The sequence below is a fragment of the Lipophrys pholis genome, assembly GCF_963383615.2.
Source record: "Lipophrys pholis genome assembly, chromosome: 21".
NCBI classification, from domain to species: Eukaryota; Metazoa; Chordata; class Actinopteri; order Blenniiformes; family Blenniidae; genus Lipophrys; species Lipophrys pholis.
Genome location: NC_137649.1, coordinates 7,364,632 through 7,386,638, shown reverse-complemented (window position 1 = coordinate 7,386,638; position 22,007 = coordinate 7,364,632). Strand labels below are relative to the sequence as shown.

Here is a 22,007-nt window from a genome sequence, read left to right as displayed (position 1 = left end):
GACAAACAATATGCCCTTCACAAGTATTCACAGGTTGAATCACCAATACAGTATAATGCATTAAACACATTTCATAATGAAACATTCATATGTTATCTACACACTCATACAGAACCCTCTTCTATCGCCGTAGAAGGATTTATATGAGACGTCTGTATATATCACATAAGATACTGTAAGTTTATAATTTTCTCTCTGTACCGTTGGTTTTTCTTTTTTTCTTTTTTCTTTTGAAAAAATAAATCATGACTGTGTGTTTAGACTGTCCTAACAGATTTTCGGTTGACAAAACACACATCTCCTGCAGGGAAAGCTGAATGATCATAGAGCAGAGAAGGTAAGAGTTGAATGTCAACTAGAGAGAGAAAATATCTGGAGAGGAGGAAGAGAGGAATGAGAGAATGGTAAAGTGTGCCTTATTGTGTGTAAGAGGGGTGAAAGAGCTGAGAGAGAAGATGCCTTCAGAAGGAGGATTCGTACTGCAGGAGTTCGTAAAGAAGTGGACCGTCCCTATACCTGATGCCCACTGCATTAGGGCTAATGTACTGCAGCACGTTTATGGTCCTGCGCAGGCGCCGATCCACAAAGTGTGCGTCCCACGCTGGGTAACGTTTTCTGGGCATGTCTATCTTGATGAGCGGACCCTCGGGCTGGATGGGTCTCCCGGATGCGTCCACAGGCTCTGTGGACCTCACCTGGAAAACAGGAAGGCAGGTGTCCGTGGCTGTTTCATCTGACTCCGAGTGTTCCCCTGCCAGGCCCCGTGTGGGGGTGGCCTGGGAGCCACGAGGTCCCGGCGTGGGAGCCATTGGCTCGGCTTCAGGGGGAAGAGGAAGGCCCCACAGCAGCTCGGCGCAGCAGGAACTGGCCAGCACCCTTAGTCGGGGGCCCATAGGGTGTAGCACCCCATAATAGAGAACCATACAGGCAACACCTGAGGCAAAGCACAGGAAGACGCCACAGAGGGCAAAAGAGGCATAGGCGTCAGTGGTGGCTGGGTCACGGTACGCATACCAAAGGGAGCTGAGGATGACGTTCTCTAACAATACCACGGCATAATAGGCCACCATTCTGTACCGCGTCCGGCCCTCACGTACGTTGAACCAGCAGAACACGTACACCACGCCCACCACCATGTTGAACAGTACCTCCTCCCATTTGGACATGCAGAAGTCGGTGCCGCCATGGATGACCCAGAAAGCCATGGCGCACCAGTGGAGCACCACAAAAATGCCAAAGTAGATGTGAAAAACAGAGGCAAACAGGGCAAAAGAGAGCACCCGGGAAGAGATGGTGAAAAGGCGCCAGAACAGATGCACCAGGGCACCTCGGTAACTCATGCTCTTCTTGTCGTCACGTGAATCACGTAGGAGTTTGTGGTAAGAGGCTAGCACCCAGGACAGGGACACCAGGGAGGACATGGCGGAAAAACCTGCAAACAAACAGAGAAAATACTCACAATGACAAGAATAAAAAAATTTGTTTTAAGACAGTTCTCAATACACCAGAGGCCGGATTAAAAACATACACAGCCTTCTATTGGAATTGTGCTTTTATCTTGACCTGTCTTCTGCTCCATTTATAGTAAACAGTGCAATCTATATACAACACTTTTTAAAAGCCGCATCATACAGAGTTCATTGTGTCAATAAAACCTTTGCTTAGTGCACCTTTTCACTTTCCTGAAGACATGTTTAATAGTGGAGAGAACAGACGAGCCAGAAAAGTAACCCGCTGCATGAAAAATGCTAAAGGATTATCTACAGAAACAGCAATATGTTGCCTCTCAGCAACAGTAGTGATGGTAATTCTGTAGACAGGCCGATCAGGATGAATATCGCCTGTTATGATTGAACTGGCCTCCCAGAGGAACTATATTGCGTGACAGAACTGGTGATTTTGATAACAAGAGTGATGACTGTTGGTGAAGAGAATACAATGGCGAACGTTGCGGACTAAAGTGATATTTTATAACTGCTCAGATAGAGATTATGTAGGGACCCTAACGTGTGACAGTTACAGTAGACGTATATCTCATAATGCAGAATAAAGACACAGACACGCTCTGAACATGAAAAAAGACTGATGCGTTACATTTTCCGAGCCAGAGAAAAGTCCTTACACTGCAGCGACTCAGCCTTGTTGCTCTGGATCATGATGCAGAGCTGCAGCACCAGCTGAGGAGCGCTTTCTAAGAAGGTCTCGAGAAGTCGCAGCATGTTGACATCGGCATACTCGTACATCATCGCCCAGTAAAACCGCCGTTGGTTCTCCTTCTGCCGGTGACTTTGTATGCCAAGGTACATGGTACGGATGTACCTGCGGGGAGAGAGAAGGCCGAAGATCAGACAGTTTCCACCTGTGACGGGCTAAAATGTAAAGTTTAAAATAATAATAACTTGACTGCATGAAGTCAAAAGGCACTGAGGTTTGATGTCCCAGAAACACAAGCGGTGCAGACATAGGAGCCTGGACACTAGAGGGCATTCTTAGCTACATTTTTTAATATAAAGTTCTAGTGTGTCACACTCATTTCTAAATCAGGAATAGAGATTTTTCCATGTATTGCAGCATCTTTTTCCTTATAAATAACTTGATTACATTCGGAACATGAGCACAAAGAATTTCTGTCAATTATAACAATTCCCCCAAAGCAGAAAGCAAATAAAATAAAGTTACCATTAAAAAAAACAAAAAAAAACTGGATGAAATTATGTAAGTAATATGAATTTAGAAACCATTTTGTGGATAACATTTTACAAAGATTGTTAACAAGCTCTTGTCACCTCCTATTTAGTGGGCACAGTTGGTTAACTGTAGCTGTATTTAACTGATTAAATAGTTTGAATGTCTGTGGAACAAACTTTATTGGTGTAAAACTACTTTTGGTTGCTACCAAAATGGGTCATAGGTTAATTCTGTTTGGGTTGCCAGGTGGTTGAGTGAAATTCCAAATAATTCTGTGTTATTTTCTCTAAATTTCTTTTTCCAAAATTCTCTCTATCTGTTCGGTTCATTTCCTGGGTTCATTGCATAATGTCAGCTCATAAACGTTGGCCTCACCAAAGCCGTTCAAAATAGAGAATAGAGGCAACTAAACATGTGGTGAGATGCTGACAATTTAAAACCATTGATGCACTTTGGTAGTTTTATTGGCTGCATTTTTAGTTGAAAGAGTTTGATAAACACTTGGAGGACTTGACAAATCTGTAGACATTTTCTTCTGTGTTACGGCAGAGATTTGAAGCCAAAGAAGAATAACGGCTGAGAGTGAAAAATCTATACGGCCAGAAATGTCAGAAATGGAAAATAATGGGAATAAAAAATCAAATCGTTTTCCTGGGCACATGTAGGTTTACATAATAACTGGACTGCCTTGTATACTTCAAAAATCATGACTCATTTGCTGTGATTAAAGACGTTTAACATCCATCTCTGTGGTCCCTGAGGATATAGTCATTAAACCTGTGATAGGATATACGTATATATATATATATATATATATATATATATATATATATATATATATATATATATATATATATATATATATATACTGTATATAATGAGCATGGCATGACGACTACTCCATGGCTGATATTGTCAGGCAGGAGAACAGGCTATTTTTCATGACTGACATAGTTGCGTGACGGTGAAATGACTGTTGAAACCAGGGAGATGGTTGGTAATACACCTAATTGAATCACTCTCCAGTCGCAATCAAAGCTGCACCACTTCTTGTGAAAGGACAAAGCACAGAGACTCTTTGTGTACTGCTGAGGAAAAATGTAATGTGTCCAGGGCCGAGCTACAGCTAATTAAGATTATTATCTTCTTTGCGCATGCATTTGTTTTGAAATGTAATGCTGCAGTTTGGAGTCACCAATTATAGTACGTGGAAGAAAGCGAGTAAACAATGACGAGGAAAGCATTTAGTGGGTCCACTCTGCAAAGCGAAACCTCACATCAGACGCTTGAAAATCCCCTCTGTAAGAATATCAATCCTCCCATGAAAAAAAAAAATGTAAAGAATCAAAACAACCGAATGAAATACAATAGCCATGTGGCCGTTTGGTCTTCTGCTTTCCTTTTCCTAAATCAACCCTTACTCTGGCGGTAGAGGCATTAAAAGCAGCAAGAAAGTTGCAGTGGTTTGTAGTTCTTATCTTAGCAGAGTCATACTGGTGCATATTGGGTGGTATAGCTGCAGGGTCTATCTGCCTGAGCTGGCAGAGTGGCCAAATAAATCCAGCACTTGATGTGAAGGCAGTCAACCGAGGACAATAGTGTAGCAAGGACAGAAATAGACTAGACAGTAGCAATCCCCCCCCCCACACCCCCCTCCCTAAAAAAAAACCTAACAAATTGAGAAGTGAAGGATCTAAATTCAGTTGCAGAAAGTGAGGCGCGAATTCCAGCGGCGTCACAAACAAAAACAGAAAGCGCTTATGAGGGCCTTTCGACATAATTACTTTTTGAATTAGCTATTGGGCATGAGATTAGTGTTTAATTTGAAATGAGGTTGAGAACAGTGCGCTGTAAAGAACTGATAGTCAAGTACAGTCTGATTGCTTTTGGTTGTTGTTTTGACTGAGACTAAAGGTCAAGATTAGGATCGATCTGGTTCTGTTTTCCACGCAAACTCAACACAAGCAGTGTAGTGTTGTACATCTTTTTTGATAGGGAACTTTTAATACTATAACATTTTTTGAGGAGTTATTTACGAGGCATTTTATCATATTTACTTGATTGAAAATAAATAAATCATCATAAATGACACTAAATTGGGTTTGATGCTATTTTATCCTTTGTTCCCTGGCGCACATAAGACGCATACCTGGAAGAAATAAAAACATCCTGTTCTCAAATAGGTTGGAAATGATTTGAAAAGAGAGCGTGGTTGACAATCGCAGGGCGTTTTGTCATGGCAAGTGGAGTACACACAGTGTACGAAGCTTCGACCATTTATTTATTGTCACCAGTGATGCACAGAACAGTTCCTGCTGGTTCTGTTCTTTTCTCAGCACCGTCACCGAATCGTCTCATGCTGAGTCGAGGCTGCCGATGCACAGAGCACCAGAGGGTAACGTCGAGTGCGGGAAAAGGAAATTTGGGAGCGCAAAGACGATGGCCCTTTTTTCGGGACAGTGGACAGGAGAAACAAGGGAGGGCGCAAAATGGACAAACGTTTTCGGGATCAATGGCTCTGGGCTTTAACAGGCACCATTATATCCAGCGGTAAAGGCTGGCATTCCGTGACATTTTCAGTAAGACTGGTAAATGTCAGATGGAACAAGTCAAACCCACTCCCCAACTAATGACATGCCACATAGACCTACAGAGGCCCTTTGTCTCCATTCCCCAGTTTCTATTAGTGTGTGTGTTCATCTCACCGGTTCTGTGGAGCCTCCATCAGAAACAGTAATCTCCGTCGTCTCTGTAACTGCCTCCTCACTCATATCTGCGGCTTGAGGAAGGCTGTAACTTGGGCAACGTGGCGCTTTGAGCTAAATGCTGATGGCTGCAGGCAAACATGCTGATGCTGATGCAAGTGTGTTATTTATAACCTTTTACTATCTCAGTTTAGCATATAAGCATGCTGACTTTCGTTGAATTACTACCAGCGCGATGAATAATTACTCGATTGGCGGCATGATTTATTCTGTCGTCATCAATAAGTATAAATGTAGTAACACTTCCATAACGACCAAAAGCATAGCGAAGGCTTATATGTTAATATTATATTATAGTACTATATTCTGTGAGCAATGCAATAAGAGGAAAAAGACAATGTTGACTTAATATTCAAATTAATATTTTAAAGAATATGTGGGGAAAATCTTGTGCCAGCAGGAAGTGAATTTGAATTCTTTAAATCTGATCCATACTTAATCATAGTCATGGTTTCAGAAGATGGTTGGTTGTATTTTACATATTTTAATTTATTCATTAATTAACCACAACACTGGCAGAAAATCTAAGGATGCGCCCTTCATGCACCTGCTATTATACACAACACAATTCTACAGCTTACGAAGTCACTAGACAATTTGATTATTGGACAAACTACATGTGCCAAGTTGACATCATCATGGTTACAACAATAAAAGCTGTTTGAGGTTGAAATAAGTATGCTGAATTACTTATTGGTCATTGAATTCAAATAGCTGTCTCCATTGAAAAACGTTTCTAAATTTGATCTACCCAACAAATCCCAACTTCTTTTCCATTCCCATTCGTTTGATTATTATTATTATTATTATTATTATTATTATTATTATTATTATTATTATTATTATTATTATTATTATTATTATTATTAAATGTGACCTGACTGCATCTTGTGCCTCCTAACAACTACGAAACACCCAATGAAGTCAGCTCCTGGAGCTATGCTGTAAATACAGACACAAACGCTAATGGTTGTAAAAGATATACAAAGGGATGCATTCCTCATTGTTGTTTCCTTGCGGAGAATCATCAACGGTGATCGCTTATATGTTGTTAGGCATCAACACACTGCATTTACAGTGTATTAAAGTGCTTAGAATTCACACATCAGCTCTAACATCCAAGGGCATAAAAAATAAATGGCAGTTGTCATTTACTCACATCTGCCTCCTTCCTTTTAGATAAAACGCTTTATTCCCTCGGCTTCAGCAGAAAAACTTGTACAGTTAAACACTTTGAGTTTCGGCACTGTCAGAAAAATCTGTGCTCACTTCATCACGTCGCCAACACACACACACACACACACACACACACACACACACACACACACACACACACACACACACACACACACACACACACACACACACACACACACACACACACACACGCACAGTGATTCCTTCACCACGATATCACACACATCCACGATTGTGATGCACGCTGTTAACACTCCCACTGTGCCTTTCCAGAGGTAGTAACACAAACAGCTTCAGAAGAACTGGCTCACACACACACACACACACACACACATACACGCATGCATATGTACGTGTCAACGCTGTAGGTAATGGGGGATTTCCTTTCTATTTCAAACACATCCGTCAGATGGATCCCTTTCTGTCTTCCCACCTCCACCTCCCCGCTACACCCTCACTCCACTTAAGCTGTGGTTTAGTCTGTGATGCTTTTCTCTCCCACTTCCCTTTTAGCTCCATAGCTCCTCTACAGGGTTCTTCATGAATTATTTGTGGTAAGATCATAGCGATCACTCATGGCTCGTTAAGCAGCCGTACGCATGGCCTAACAACTCAACGCAGTGCCAGGGTCATGTTCCAAGCCCAGCCGTCTGCTGTTGCCGTCGGGACACGGGCAGCCATTAGGCTGCACCACCACTACCACTACTACGACTACCACATCGTCACACCCCACACAGACATGTTTACAATGCAAACACACGATTCAAGAATATCCTGCATCTCAGGCTGCCAAGACACAGATATCAGAAGTACAAAGTTCATATGACACTGAGATCAGAGCGTGAGCTCTCGTGAGAGACCGGTTGAATGGGAAACGAACCACGTGAAAAACTTGACCGTTTTCCCTCTCCTCCAAAGATATTGACCGGTGAGTCATCCGGCCACCCTTACACTAATCCCCTGAGTGGGTGGTTTGAAGGTTCTCACACACACACACACACACACACACACACACACACACACACACACACACACACACACACACACACACACACACACACACACACACACACACACACACACACACACACACACACACACACCTTGCCAGCCTCTGTGTCCTAAGTCATGTTCGTGGGAAGGCTCAGCAGCTCAGACTGCATTCATATCTTGTCATAGGATGATTCATAAGAAGATCACTGGTACAGCAGCACGAAGCAGGGCTTATGCATCATGTGTAACAGGTGGAATATGAACGGACAGTAAGCATGGGAGGTAGTCATGGTCCCAGGGTTTAAAATAAAGAAGAAGCGTGTATGTGTGTCAGCTGCAATGATCAGTCACAGCCTGAGTCACTCTGTGGGCCTGAACTCTCAGAGGTTTAAACCTTATCAGGAAGATTTACATTTCTTACCCTCTATTATTCTAAAACTTTGTGTCTTTCACTCTTTTCACAAGTTCCTCTGACACCTCATATTCCTTGTAGGTTAAAATTCAATTTCCGCTTATGTTTTTTTAAATTAATTTTCTTTCTGAATGAAGTGAAAGTTGTACTTAGGAGGGTGATTGTCATTACATCAGCCATTACCTCCTGCTGGACCAGTTAAGTTGGAATAAAAAAGAAAAGTGTTGGAAAATGCCCTATAACTTTAACGTGCTGAAGATATATGGCTCTTAAAATCTAGAACATTATAAGATACACAAAATTATGAATTATGCAACCGTGTTGTAGAAGTTCTACTTTTTAATTTTGTCCGTGTATCCATCTTCTATACTGCTTGGGATTGTACAGTACTGCAGTTGGTCCACCTGACTATGGTCTGACGCCAGGATGGACTTAGAACATACACAGAGAGAGAATATATATTCACACCTATAGGACATTTTTAGAATACAAAGGTATGTTTTCATAAAGGTAGGTAGAGAAATAAATCAAACGCTTTAAGGCCCCGTTTACACAATGTTTTCAAGTGAAAACGCTAAACCTTCGTTGTGTTCCGGGTGTCTGTTTACGCAGCGCCCAACATGAAAACTACATTGTTTTCAGCATTTCTGACGTTTCTGTGTCATTTTCAAAACATTGCTCTGCAAACGTGAAACTTTTGAGTTTTCACTCAAACCGTTGTTGTGGAAATCATATTCTCTCCCACAGCACTGTTACACAAGTAGTTTAAATAAATTACTGTCAGATTTTATTTTATTTCATCTTTTTAATAAATCATCCGTGTTTCACTGCTTTACTGACTCCAGCTGAAGAAAGACAGGCAGGGAATCGCCATTTACTCAAGGACACTTCTTGCTTAGCCTTTCGCAGGGATTCTAAGTATCACAGCTTCAGCGGGAGCCTCGCAGTGATGTCACTGTTGTGTTAATCATTATTTGCCACTCTTTGCAGTGCCAGGAGCAACTGTTAGAGCAAACATATCTTCAATTTAGCATTTTAGATTTTTCAGATTTTCCAGAAACAGAAATTAAATCGATGTGTGACATAAAGGTTTTCCCAAAAAGTTGACATTTTTAAGCTTTACAGGATTTTCCACCTTCCAGATACATTTGATGATTCAATGTAGCTCACTGGGCTTCAGGTTTAACAGCATACTGTGATCCTAAATCAGATAGGTCCTTATCTTCCTTATGGTGGTGAATAGCCCTGGATGAAAAGCTGCATTGGCTGAGTTCAGAACTTAGTCCCACAGGCAAGTCAGATACACACACACACACACACACACACACACACACACACACACACACACACACACACACACACACACACACACACACACACACACACACACACACACACACAAACACACACAACGATCTGTGACCGGTGCCTTTGGGCGATTCCTTCACTGAGAGCTGCTGGAACGTTGAATGGAGGCCGAGTTGACATGATGCAAGCTGAAAGCGATGGGTAGAGGCAGACTGCGATGAGAGACGCTGTGTCAACTCTGCTTCGCCCTGTCAGCTTTTAGAGTTTGGAACGGTTAAGCAGTGCTGATGTCTTGATTAAGTGTTATCGCTGAAAATATAACACGTAACGCAGACACAACAGTTGATGTGGCCTGTTTGTAGTTGATGGTGGACATTTTGCTTGAGAATTTACTTAATGTGAATAGGAATATGATTTAGGTATCATGTTAAGTCTGGAAAATAAAGACAGAACATTCGGCCTCAGTTTAAAAAGAAAATCTGAAAAATAGTTAAAAAAGGATTGACATGGGTGAATGGACGCAGCTGTTTATCACTTTTAACAGCATTTAATCTTATTTTAAACTTTCACATTCATGTTTTTGTCATAATTTTTAGTTAAAAACTAAAAGTAGAAAAAAATCATGGCGAAAAGGCATCCTACATAACTCCATTGTCGTGAAACAATACAAGGGCCCTGTTCTCACGCCAGTTGTCTCGAACTATACACAAAAACAGAACTAAATTAAGGATAGGATAGGAGAATGCTCATGCTGACGTGTCATACTGCATGAATTTAAGTTGAAATCTCAACTTGAAGTCCTCCAAATTGTGGTTTTAGTGAGTCATTCAGAAATTCCACACCTCAGCTTTAAAAACAAATTAGGACAACGTTTCAGGTGAAAACATGTTTGGTTTTTTTTGTTCCTCAACATTTTGAGTTTATACAGCAACGCTTTGAAATTGATGTCCACTAGTCAGCTTGATGAGTCACTAGTGAGTGCTGTTGTTTGTTTTTGTAATTAAACCACACACTCATGCACTCAGAGAACAGTACACTATAAATATTAACAATGGCGAGGACAAAAAGTTGAATTTTCAGTGGCTCTGAGCACCATTGTCGTGTAAACGGACACCCAACACACAACAAACAATTCCCATTTTCACTTGTAAACAGGGCCTTAGATTTACTAGTCTTAACTTATTCGTCGTAGTTTTATTAACTCTGTAGATGTTGGGTGTTTGGCTAGTGAGGTACAAGTAATTCATGATGAAGTTTGAAGACTGTCATAGAGCCGCAGTGTTTATCTACGACTGAGCAAGGTTGGTTTAGGTTGGCCAAGAAATAAAAGTGATAAAAAGAAACACATAAGACCAGTGTTTGAGTGTCATTTGAATCCATGTAGAATAAAAAATGTTTTTTCGAGGACACTCTAAAGGACACAAGTTAACATGTTTAACATAGTTTTTAGACTACAGATTGTGCGATTTCACCCCAAAAGTGGTTCGTTTTCCCAAATCTAAACCAACAGCATCTGTGTTATTACCATTTTTACTAACGTCAACAAGGCGATCAATACCATCAAGACCTCAGAGGTGGTTTCAGCTTGTTATAGCAACCAAAATGAGACCGTTTCATGACCCAAAATGTCAAGCTGCACTTCAAACTAATAGACACAGCAAAAATGTTCCTCTTATTTCCCCTCTTACTGTGCAATTAGCCAACATGGACTCAGACCAGGGACATTAGCTTTCGCCTCAGCTGTACACTCCTTCCTCTACTCTCTGCAAAACAGTCATTTGTCACTATTAGCAACAGTCCTCAGGTACCTTAACTCATTGAGCTGCAGTCACATGACATCGCGCGACCACTCGAATGAGGGGAAAACAGAAGGGTGAAACCTGGAAATGGGAGGAAAGGGCTTAATGTTTGAGAGAGGATGGGAAGGAATAAGTGCCACAAGAAATCACTTGATCAAGGCCTTCCTGCTGTCAGGTGGATGACAGCCAGATTCAGGCTGATTAAAGATAATTTCGGGTCACTCTCCAATAATGGACTGAAGCCCGATAAGGATGTGCAGATTCGGTATTAGTGTTAAAGAGGTGAACACTGCCTTGCCTTTCGGATACGCGAGGCTATTGATCACTTCAGCCAGGCATTAGCAGCTATCAACAGTGCTTTGGCTGCACTATCCAATATCCAGATGGGTAATCAAATGAAGGGCAGGCTTAATTAAATGACTGGATTCAACAGTTGAAATTAAAAGTACATAATGTAGCTCAGACCAATAACATCCAATAGGGCTTACATAAAGGAAGAAAGTGTATGCTACGCTCACAATAATGTCAGCTTAAGTCACAAATCTGGCATCTCACTTCACTGCTTCTAATACTAACATGTAACAAGATATGCTGTTTTCCCTTGTTTTAAATTCACGAGTCCACTCAGACTGTGTAATGTTCAGTTCCTACAGGTTGAAGACATGACAAATATTCTCAGAGATCCAAATTGTTGGTACTTGGAAAACCATTTAATACTCGCACCTTACAGTGATAAGACCATGGGTTTGATTCCAGGCCCGGCCTTCCTGTGTGGAGTTTGCATGTTCTTTCTGTGCCCCCCCCCCCCCCCCCCCCAGTTTAATTAATGATAGACTGGACAGCAGTCTAGTGTGTAACCTGCCTTCACCCATTGTTTGCTGGGATGGATGGATGGATGGATGGATGGATGGATGGATGGATGGATGGATGGATGGATGGATGGATGGATGGATGGATGGACGGACGGTTGTTGCTGAATATAAGAATGTTTTTAATGCATGCTCTCATGCAGTCTGCCCTTCAGGTCCATTCGTGTTTGAAGCTTTCTACTGCAGTTATATTTATGTGTTTCCCAGCTCTTTATATAAAACGTACTCTTGGATAATATTTAGTTGAGGTACACTCAGATAAACACAACAAACTACAGAGAAAAATTTTAACATTTGAGTTCAAATTTTAGAATAGCAGACTATTTATGATTTCAACAAAAAAAAAAGAATTCTTTCTTTTCTTCTTGTTGAAAAACAAAAATGCCCTGACAAACTAAAGTGAAATCCTATTCCTCTATCCCTTTCCTCCTGTCTCTCTTTCGCCGTGTCTCTCCACCCCTTATGTACTGTTTTGTGGTTGCTCTTCAACTAGAGGGGCGAGATTATGTACGGATTAAGAAGAAAAGGCTTGACCCACTTGCTTTTCAAAGAGCACCAAACCAAAAAGGAACATGTGGGGGCTGGCTTTCATTCAGCATCAGCACTTCTGCTATATAGTGTGAGACACTGGAAGCTCGTGTTTATTGCTCTTAAGACTATAATTAGCAGGGCTGGCTTATGATGTTTAAATGCTTCCCTGACTTACTGACTGATTGGAAGTTCTCTCTGTGCCTGGGAGCTTTTTGTTTTTACAGCTATACTCTCCCAATAAAAATACATAATCACAGCACAATTTATCTTCAAGGTTTGATGAGTTTGCATGCAGGTCAGGTGGCATTTTGCATTTTTCAAGCCCTGAAGATAGCACAAGAATGGAGGCGAGAGCCAAGTCAGCACACAAGGAGAGGGGGAGGGCAGGACAGAGATAGAGAGGAGAGGCAGTGGAGATATCCACTAGGAAAGTGGAAGACAGTGGGCAGGAGAAGAGAATAGAAAAGAGTGACAGTGTGATGTAGTGACAGAGGATGTGGAAGACGGCGAGAGGCAGCAAAGTGGCAAGACAAAGACACCAGGAAAAGCTACTAGAGGTGGAGAAGAACCTGGGGAGTGAGAGGCGAGTGAGAGGAGAGGAGTGAGAGAGAATGAGACCCAGGAGGTAAACTAATCACTGAGCACGCAATGCAATTTTCTGGCTCTGTGCCTCCACCCCACCATACTCCTCCCTCCCTCGCTCTCGCTCCCTCCCTTCCCACCACGCACCCCCTCTTCGTCTCGGGGGCTCTTTTTACTATTCCACTCACACACACTGTCTCTCGCTCCTCTATCTATCAGGCTGTACCATTTCAGCTCTCCCCTCTCCTTTTCTGTAAACCCCTCTGGCAACCAAAAAAAATGGAGCGAGCCACTCTGGCCAACCGTCCTGGAAAAATACATTAAAAATAACGTTGTAGATGAAGGAGGAGGGAGTTTAAATGATGACGTCTGGGTGATCCTGTATGATTTTTAGGGCTCAGTCATTATGATTTAATGCTGAAGAGGATTTTTCTGCACGTTTTCCCGTGGTTCTGTGTGGGGTTGGACAGCAGCGAGGAGAACGATGGGAAACACGGCTTCAGTCAGCGTCAAGAAAAGAGAAAGTGTCACTAAACATCACCTGTCTGCTTGCATCAGTGCATGTGTGCAAGTAGTGTGCGTTTCCCCGCAGGTGAAGGCATTTAGGAAGCGTTTGATATGACTGCAGCGACGGTTTGAAAGTGTGTTGAGTCTCTATCCCGAGAGTGTCGGCGGCGCCTGCCTGCCTCACTGTTTTGCAGCGCCTTGATGATGATGATAGATGTTCACTCCAGACATGCAAATAACGTAGGCGGCCCCCTTGAACTGCGCAGATTCTCTCGCTCGCACAGGCTGCGCACGCAAGCACGCACACACACACACACACACACACACACACACACACACACACACACACCCCAACATATGTGTGTGTGTGTAACTATGATCAAGTCATCCATTGATATATTAATCTTCCTCTTTTGGGAATATGCCCCCGGGAAAATACAGAAAGCTCCCCACACTGCAGTCCCAAAACTGTCCTGTTTTCACAGAAGTGCCAACTGGTGAGGAGGATTAGTCGCAGAACATGCACATTTGAAAGATAGGAGCTATTCTCTAAGAGGAAGAGGTGAATGTATGAATGGAAAGTGAAGTGGCACATTATTGATATGCAGTGTGTCACCTCATCTATCATAAGTGACATTGCTGTCACGCCGCTGAGCCTCGCAGGGGGCATGACAATATGAGGCACAGGCACACACTCCAAGATGCAAACGGAGGCATTGACGATGGGATCAATTACAACAGGATTATTGTGCACGTTGTCTCAGTTTCAAACAAATTAACCCTTTAGCGCAAGTTTGCTGAAACATATAAAAGTGAGAATTTCAACCTTAGAGACTTACGAGTGTATCGCAAAGATCACTTGTATCTTATATATTTCAAATAAAATCTGGAGGGGAAAACAATATAAAACTGACCAGTATAGTACAACTTCCATGATTCATGGCTTAAAAGCTCTCTTAGTTTTTTTAAGTGACACATCTGATGTGCTCTTCAGTAGTGCCGTTCTCCATTATAATGTTTTAATTGCAACAAAGGTCCCCAATGTGTTTATTATGATTAAATGTGTGGCCAGTTTTTCATAGTTTATTAGGGGTTTTTTGGTTGTTGTTTTTTTAAGGCAAATGGGCAAAACCCACCATGTTGATGTAAATATCATAAACATTTAAAGCAGAAGTGTCCTGCATTGTTATTTTTTACCCAAACTCTAAAAATCCTGCCCAAACAACTCCCATTCCAATGTGTTGCACAATTATCTTCATCATCTCTTCTGTGGTTGTCATTATCTCATCACTCTAGAGACTGGAAGAACCAGAAAGAAATGAGGATCTTACCGACAAAGGTCACTTTGCCTGTAAAGCAAGGGTGGGTAACTGATATTCCCAAAGAGCCACATGAAAAATTAGTATTGCTATTGAGGGCTGAGACATAAGTTGACTTGAGTTTTGCTAAATGAGAATTATCTCTTGACAAAAAGCGGCTTTCATTTGATTGAGAATTTGCCACGCCCTGAGGGCCGGTCAAACAGAGCTGAAGGGACACATACAGTCCCCCGGGCCTTGAGATGCCCAGGTCTGCTGTAAAGGCTTCAGCACAGATCAACACGTGTCCCTGATGTGTGTCATGTGTTACGTACAATTGTTGCTAAAACACTTAAACCTTTCTTTCTCTCGAGGAAGACATGTCACGTCAACGTACACGTGTGTGTGCGTGTGTGTGTGTACGTGTGTGTGTGTGTGTGTGTGTGTGCGAACACCCACAGACAATCCGAATGTTACACCAGGCTTCACATCATTACAAGGTGTCACTAAGGGAAGATACGGATCCCCTTGCTGACCTGAGGGGATCCAGTGACACAAAACGTATGCGTGACTCCCAAACGCTTGTCGCTGACACGCCTGCCGTGCAAAACGTGTTATGACAGATCAAAATATCAGCCTGCCAGCCACATAGAAAGAGAGAGACAGACACTGTGCTCAATACAAGGCGGTCGGCAGCAAACACCAAATCCAGAGGTATTTTAGCTGCGTTGGGGTGATTTAAGGTCACAGACAAGAACTATCGCAATACAGCTGCACAGCAGGCCGGGTGGGAGGTGGATCCTGGCAACGAGGGAAAATTAAAAGTCATCAAAGTTTCCCAGAAGAGCACGCACGCACGCACGCACGCACGCACGCGCAGAGTAATGCTGTGAATAAAATGTCTCTCCAGCTCTTTGCGGCATTTCCAAGCGATACACAGCCTCCTCCCTTCACCCAAACAGTGGTGAATACAATATTATATAAGTCCTCCGAGACAGCAGTCTGCATTCATGGTGTCAGCCTTTCCACCTCCTAAAAATCCACACGTACACAAACAAACATACATGGCGGCAAACCTAACACGAGGACTCAGCTTGAATGAGATCCCCCGTGACTGGGAGGGGGGTGAGCTGGAGGATAGGGGAGGATAGGTGGAGGATAGGTGGAGGGATGGTGTCTGATCGATAGAGGTAGGTAGCCTGAGAACCCGTCCTTTCCCCCCATGGATCTATACAGGGAAGACTGGATGCTGACAAGGCAAAGCCCCCCTCCAGACTGGATCTAGGCCTCTTTCTCTTCGAGGGCCTTTCATCAGTGCTCACAGTGACTGATTGGCTCTCTGAGCAGACGCAAACATCCCCTGTCATCAATAAAAGCAGCATGGGTGTATGATCGCAGCTATAGCTCCTTGTCAGTGCCTCAGGGGGAAAAGAGAACAGGCTGTGATATGTGTTAAGATGCACTGGGTGTTGATAAAATGTTAAGATAGCGCAGTTTGTATGTTACCATGACTGAAAAGTGAGCATCTATAAGATGTGTAAGATACCATATACCAAAAAATCCACAGACTGCCGTTTGTAGGACTGTGCCATAGAAAATATTCAACTGTATTTGGATTTAGATTTCAAGTTAAAGAGACGTTGAGGATCTGATGTACATTCATATACAAATCAAAAATGTTCACATCAACACACAACACAACCTTCAGCCCAAATTACCCACAGCAAAGCTGGTGTCAGGCAATTTCAAACATTTGTTTCAGAAATATTCTACATTACAAAATGATTGATCGAGTGACGTGAAAGGACTGTGATTTACAGTCTACAGGAAGGAGACCACATGTTTTGTCACTAGTTATGAGCTCCTCCACATGAATCTTTCTTGAAAGCAAAAAATTATATAAAAATATATATATCTGTTGATTTTGATTTCATTTAAAGGGGTCATATTATGCAAAATTTTTAATGGTTTTCCAACAGTAATATGCGGCTGCATATCTGGAAATGCCGCCCCAGAAGTGAAGAAAGTCTGTCCTCTCTCTCCCTGGCTTGTTTCAGTTTTTAGAAAATGTGTTGCTCCAACCAGCCAATCAGAAATCAAAACCTATATAGTGTCATTGGGGTTCAGCCAATCCCAATCAAGGTAGGCCCTCCCTTTGACCCTCCCACAATTAGGCAGCTCTGCTCTGGCACATGGCACCATGAGAAGAAGTACTTCCTGTGGGAGGAGCCAGTCCAGCTCTCACAGACACAGCAGATTCTGAATGCAGCTCATATGGTCCAATATTCGAATGGATAGAATTCAAGGAAAAAGTTGGATTTGGGGAAATAAACGTTGAAAACGATGTTTTTGGACCAACAAGACCATGTGAAAAGTGTTGAAAGAATGAAATAGATCCACAGCAACAAATCAATAAATTGTGTGCATACTGTAAAATGTAAAATGTCCTTCCTTCCTATGAACAAAATGCTCTATAACTCCACCCTGTAAATAACGTTTTCTTTCCCTTCATAATATACATTTTTTTTATTTTTTATCCTAACTTATTTGATGCTCAGCTTTCTTTTTATTTTGTGTGGAGCGATGAAGGAATCTTCCTCCGGGATTAACAAAGTTATTCTATTCTATTCTATTCTATTCTATTCTATTCTATTCTAAAATGTCAAAATGTTCTGATTATGCTGGAAAACAAGGATGAAACCACTAAAATCAGGTACAAAAAACATTGGAAAATGTAATGTAATATTTATTCATAAATGCAGTTTTTTTTAAGTGTTTCAAAACTACTATGTATCATATATATTATCATTATCATTAAGAACGTTGAGTCGCTGTGTTAGCCTTCCTTTAAAGATTAAACGTGTTTTGTGGCTCCAGGCAAATTTGATTTGGTGGAAAATCACCAAAATGGCTCTTTTGGTCATAAAGGCTGCAGACCTCTGGTACAGAGGTTGGATGATGATCGGTTAAGTTACAAGTGGAAGATTAATACAATGAGAATACAAAACAAGGAAGAATAAGGAAATAGAAAACTTTGACAAAGTAAAACATTGAAATGTCATCTTAGTAACACAGATGAAACTATTTATAGTATCGAATAATAAAGGTAGTACATCAGCCTTGCTGATGTTCTGCATGTTAAACACAAAGGAATGTACATCATTGCACAAACAAGTGATGCAATATAATTCTTCACATCATTCCCAAAATGCTCCTGCCCTGTGGGGCTGCCGCTGTCAGCACTCATTTGAAGTTACGTTTCCATCTAATTGGTGAATGTGAGTCCATCACTGACTTTCCTCTCAGCTGCGTTACATTCCCGACAAACAGGCAAGGACAAATCAGGCAATTACCTGCTAAATACTTCACAATAACAACAGCGGCTCGCTGCTGTGAGGAGAGGATGGAATAATACGACCAAACAACACATTTTTAGAAAAGAAAATGAAGAAAGAGTTGCAGTTGATGGAGATTTCCTAAGGAGGCGTCATTACAACACATTTATTGATTTGTGTATTTATTCAAGGCCGAGTGAATACAATTCAGCCCTTGAGTTCCAAATTCAATACATAACATTCACATTTCTCTCATAAATATCACCTGAATGGAAACATGTTTCTGTTCACTTATATTTATTTCCGTTTTATGAGAAACACAAACTGACCATTACCACACCAGAGGTGGGGGTTGGGTGGCTTGTCTGTTTGTGTGTTTGTGTAATTATGTGTGTATTAGCCTCTTGTTGTGGCTTACAAAGTGAATGAGTCAAAGCTGTGAGTAAGTAATAGTCAGTGTGAAATAAATACATCGAAGATGAAAGATGATTTTTTTTTTTTTACTTTCACTTATCAGAGCTCTCAAAAGTACCCACATTCTTTGCTTGAATAAGAATACAGATACTGGTGTGGATACAGGGATACAGGGTCTGAAATGTACAAAAGTAAAAATTTGTTTTTACTAATACCTCTTTTGACACATCTTTAACCTGAACACCAACATTTATAACTGTTAATATCATTGCACTATGTTTGTCAGGATGAAAATGCCATCAATACATTATTTATTAACACATCATGATTGAAATATTTTCTACATAACAATATGCAGGTAATCACCTGGCTGAATTTGATAAAAAAAAAAAACTCAATTAATAGTAAAGAAAAATCCACTCAAGTATGGTAATGGTGTAGAAATACTTTTTTTCTACTTTGTGATTATACATTCCTTGTTATGTATATGTTGTTCCTCAAATTGTGGGAGGAGGACGAGCCGCTCTTAACGAGGTTTAACCACATTATGTTGTAACTTAGATTTTTATTTGAATATCAGACTTCCTAATGAATATTGAGATCGTCAGACTTATCAAAATAATTACTCTTCTTGGGCAAATTTAAATTCTAAATCTGGCTGCATACAATGTCTGCAACAGTTTATTAATTAATCATTTCAACTAATCTTCAATACAGTATAAAATGTCTTGACGAATAATAAGGATGATTTAGGATTTCTGCAGAAAACAAATGAGGCGCAAAGCTGTATTCTCACAACATTTTATTTGACGTAGTGTGCTTGGAGAGATAGTGAGAATGTGAGAGGAGGGAGAAAGAGGGAGACTCCTGGGAGCTGCTAAGTGATGGTAACTGGACTCCAGCATGTTGCAGTCTGGGAAGTCTCCTGATGAATAGGAGGGAGCGAGGACAGAGGAGGAGGAAGGAAAGCAGGAGAAAACCTTGCAGTGTAATGCACGGGCAGCGTGCCAAGGTGTCCATTTCATTCACAAAACCTCCGGGCATGTCCAACCTCAGGCTGAACAATCTGCCACTACTTAGCCCAGGGGAGAGAGTGAACCTCTTATTCCCCCTTTCTCTTTGTTTTCTTTTCATCTTATTCCCACTCACCTTTGGTTCTTTTTTTGTTGTTGTTGTTTTTTTTTTCCTGTATATTTTTGTTTTTGCCATCAGGCTTCCCCTTGCCTCTTATTCCTCGCAAAGTGCTAAAACGTTAGTTTATTATGCAGCATCTCTTTGGCTGCGCTGTCAAGACCAAGCAGCCAAGCTCACGCTGCTCTGGGAATCCCTGGCTGTGTTTATTAATGCGTTTTCCAAGTCTACAATGAGTCATCTGGCATGAAATGCATTGCTGTTTTTTTTTGTTTTTTTTAAGTGTCTGATTTTTAAATGAATCAAATTAAATGTGAAGCACCTGAACACTGACCATTAGCTACACACTTATACAATCAGTACTTTGTAACTGGGGTAATTAGATCAACTAAATCACTGTGGTCTGCGTGCCAATGTTGCATCCCGCTACTGTTACAGGAGGCTCTTCAAAATGGAAAAAAAAACATGTGGTTTGGGCTTTTTCATAAAAAGCAATCTATCTGACATGAAGCTACTCTTCTCACTCTGACACTCGAGCAATTTGAGTGCAAGAGCTGCTTCAGTTTGTCTTGTCATTATTGTGAGAAACAAAAAAAAAGCGGCTTACAGGAAAAAGATGCACCATTAAAAGATAATCAGAAATGTTGAATTCAAGCAGTCAGACCCTCCAGTTAAACCCCGTGTAGCTCTCTTTTAAGTTTACAAAGGATGGCGAAATGGCCTGGGACTTGAGTCAACGTTAGCAGAACCACGACGAGACAACAAAATAAATAAACCTCACAGAGCTCGGAAGTCTGGAAGATTTTCACAAGTTTGTTTTATGGCGAGAGCGAGCGCTCATCACACACCAAAGCATTATGCGCAGAATCAATATGCAGCGTGTTGCTGGAGGTCAGGATACTCGCGGCGCATCATAAAGAGAGTCTCACTTCAGTGCTAACAATAGAACGCGAAACATAAAAACTACAACACAGCCGAGCATTTCAATTTGTTTGTCGCTGGGTTGCATATATAAAGTGAATCACAACCGTTTGTGTGTGTGTGTGTGTGTGTGTGTGTGTGTGTGTGTGTGTGTGTGTGATTGCCATTAAACGGGCCTTCATGCGCGCGTCTATACCTTGTCAAGCACATTCCATATGAAATACGCAAATGGAAACCTTTTATAAATGGTAAAATGTACCTTTATGTGTTTATGTTTACTTCAATATAAAATCTCATACAATACTTTAAAAAAAAAAAAGAAAGGAGTCTCACTCATGACCAAGGGTGGAAATCCCATGTCAATTTTGGAAGGGACAAAAATTTGTAATATTTCTTACGGGCAGTTTTAAGCAGGGTCCATGTATGATACATTGATTCCCATGTATGCACATGGCTAAGACCAAACAAGCTTCAGCCATATAAAGCTAACGGTATACATTCCGGTTTAACTGCACGGTGTCTAACCATTGAATTGGAATTTGGATTGGAAGTGACAACACACAAAATACACAAGGATCACAATGACTTCCACTGGTGCCATCAGGGGACTATTAGACAAAGCCAGCCAATACCGCCATTGATATTGTATCAATCACGTAAATGGGAAAAAGCAAATGAAAAGCTAAAAGCTGAACAAACTGGAAGACTGTTAGTTGAATGGAAAATACATTTTATTGATGTTTTTGTGTTCTTCTGCGCGTGAGCGAGTAGATGGACGATGACAATCATGGCGGCTTCCAAAGTCAACATCGTTTTCAAAACATTGCCGTGGAAACGCAAAACCTGCCTCAAGCAAAAACACAAAAAAACTATGTGTTTTTCCTTGAAACACACAAAAGGGACCTAATTCCTCTATGAACCACATTCTACTTTGCAGAAACCTTCACATATATATGCAGACCAACACCCAGGTAGTTAGGCGTAAGGTCCGTTTCACAAGTTAAAGTAATAACACAAATGCAGTGGTGTATTCTACAATTCCGTAAACAGAGATTAAAGCCAACCGCATTAATATTCAAATTAAAACAATATTTCACTTGTCACAAATATAACCCTAATTATGCGGACAGAGAAATATCTAGGGTAAGATATGGTCCAGGTTTTAGAGAAAATATGAAGTATGACCGTTCTGTTTGACGTCCTGTTGATTATCCAATTAATTGTGTACACTTTGTCTAAAAAAGGTTATCCAGCACA

The 22,007-nt window shown here is 41.3% G+C and overlaps 1 protein-coding gene across 1 annotated transcript in view; it reads right to left on the bottom strand.

The window, feature by feature from the left end:
• Positions 1-232: 232 nt before the first annotated feature.
• The window catches only part of xkr6b (XK, Kell blood group complex subunit-related family, member 6b), a 54,754-nt gene continuing 32,979 nt past the window's right edge, over positions 233-22,007 (bottom strand). Inside the window, exons 2-3 of the mRNA XM_080490528.1 lie at positions 2,123-2,319; positions 233-1,432 (exon numbers count right to left, since the gene is read on the bottom strand). Of these exons, the coding sequence (XP_080346654.1) occupies positions 462-1,432; positions 2,123-2,319 (1,168 nt within the window). The 3' untranslated portion in view covers positions 233-461. The remainder of the gene's footprint in view (positions 1,433-2,122; positions 2,320-22,007) is intronic.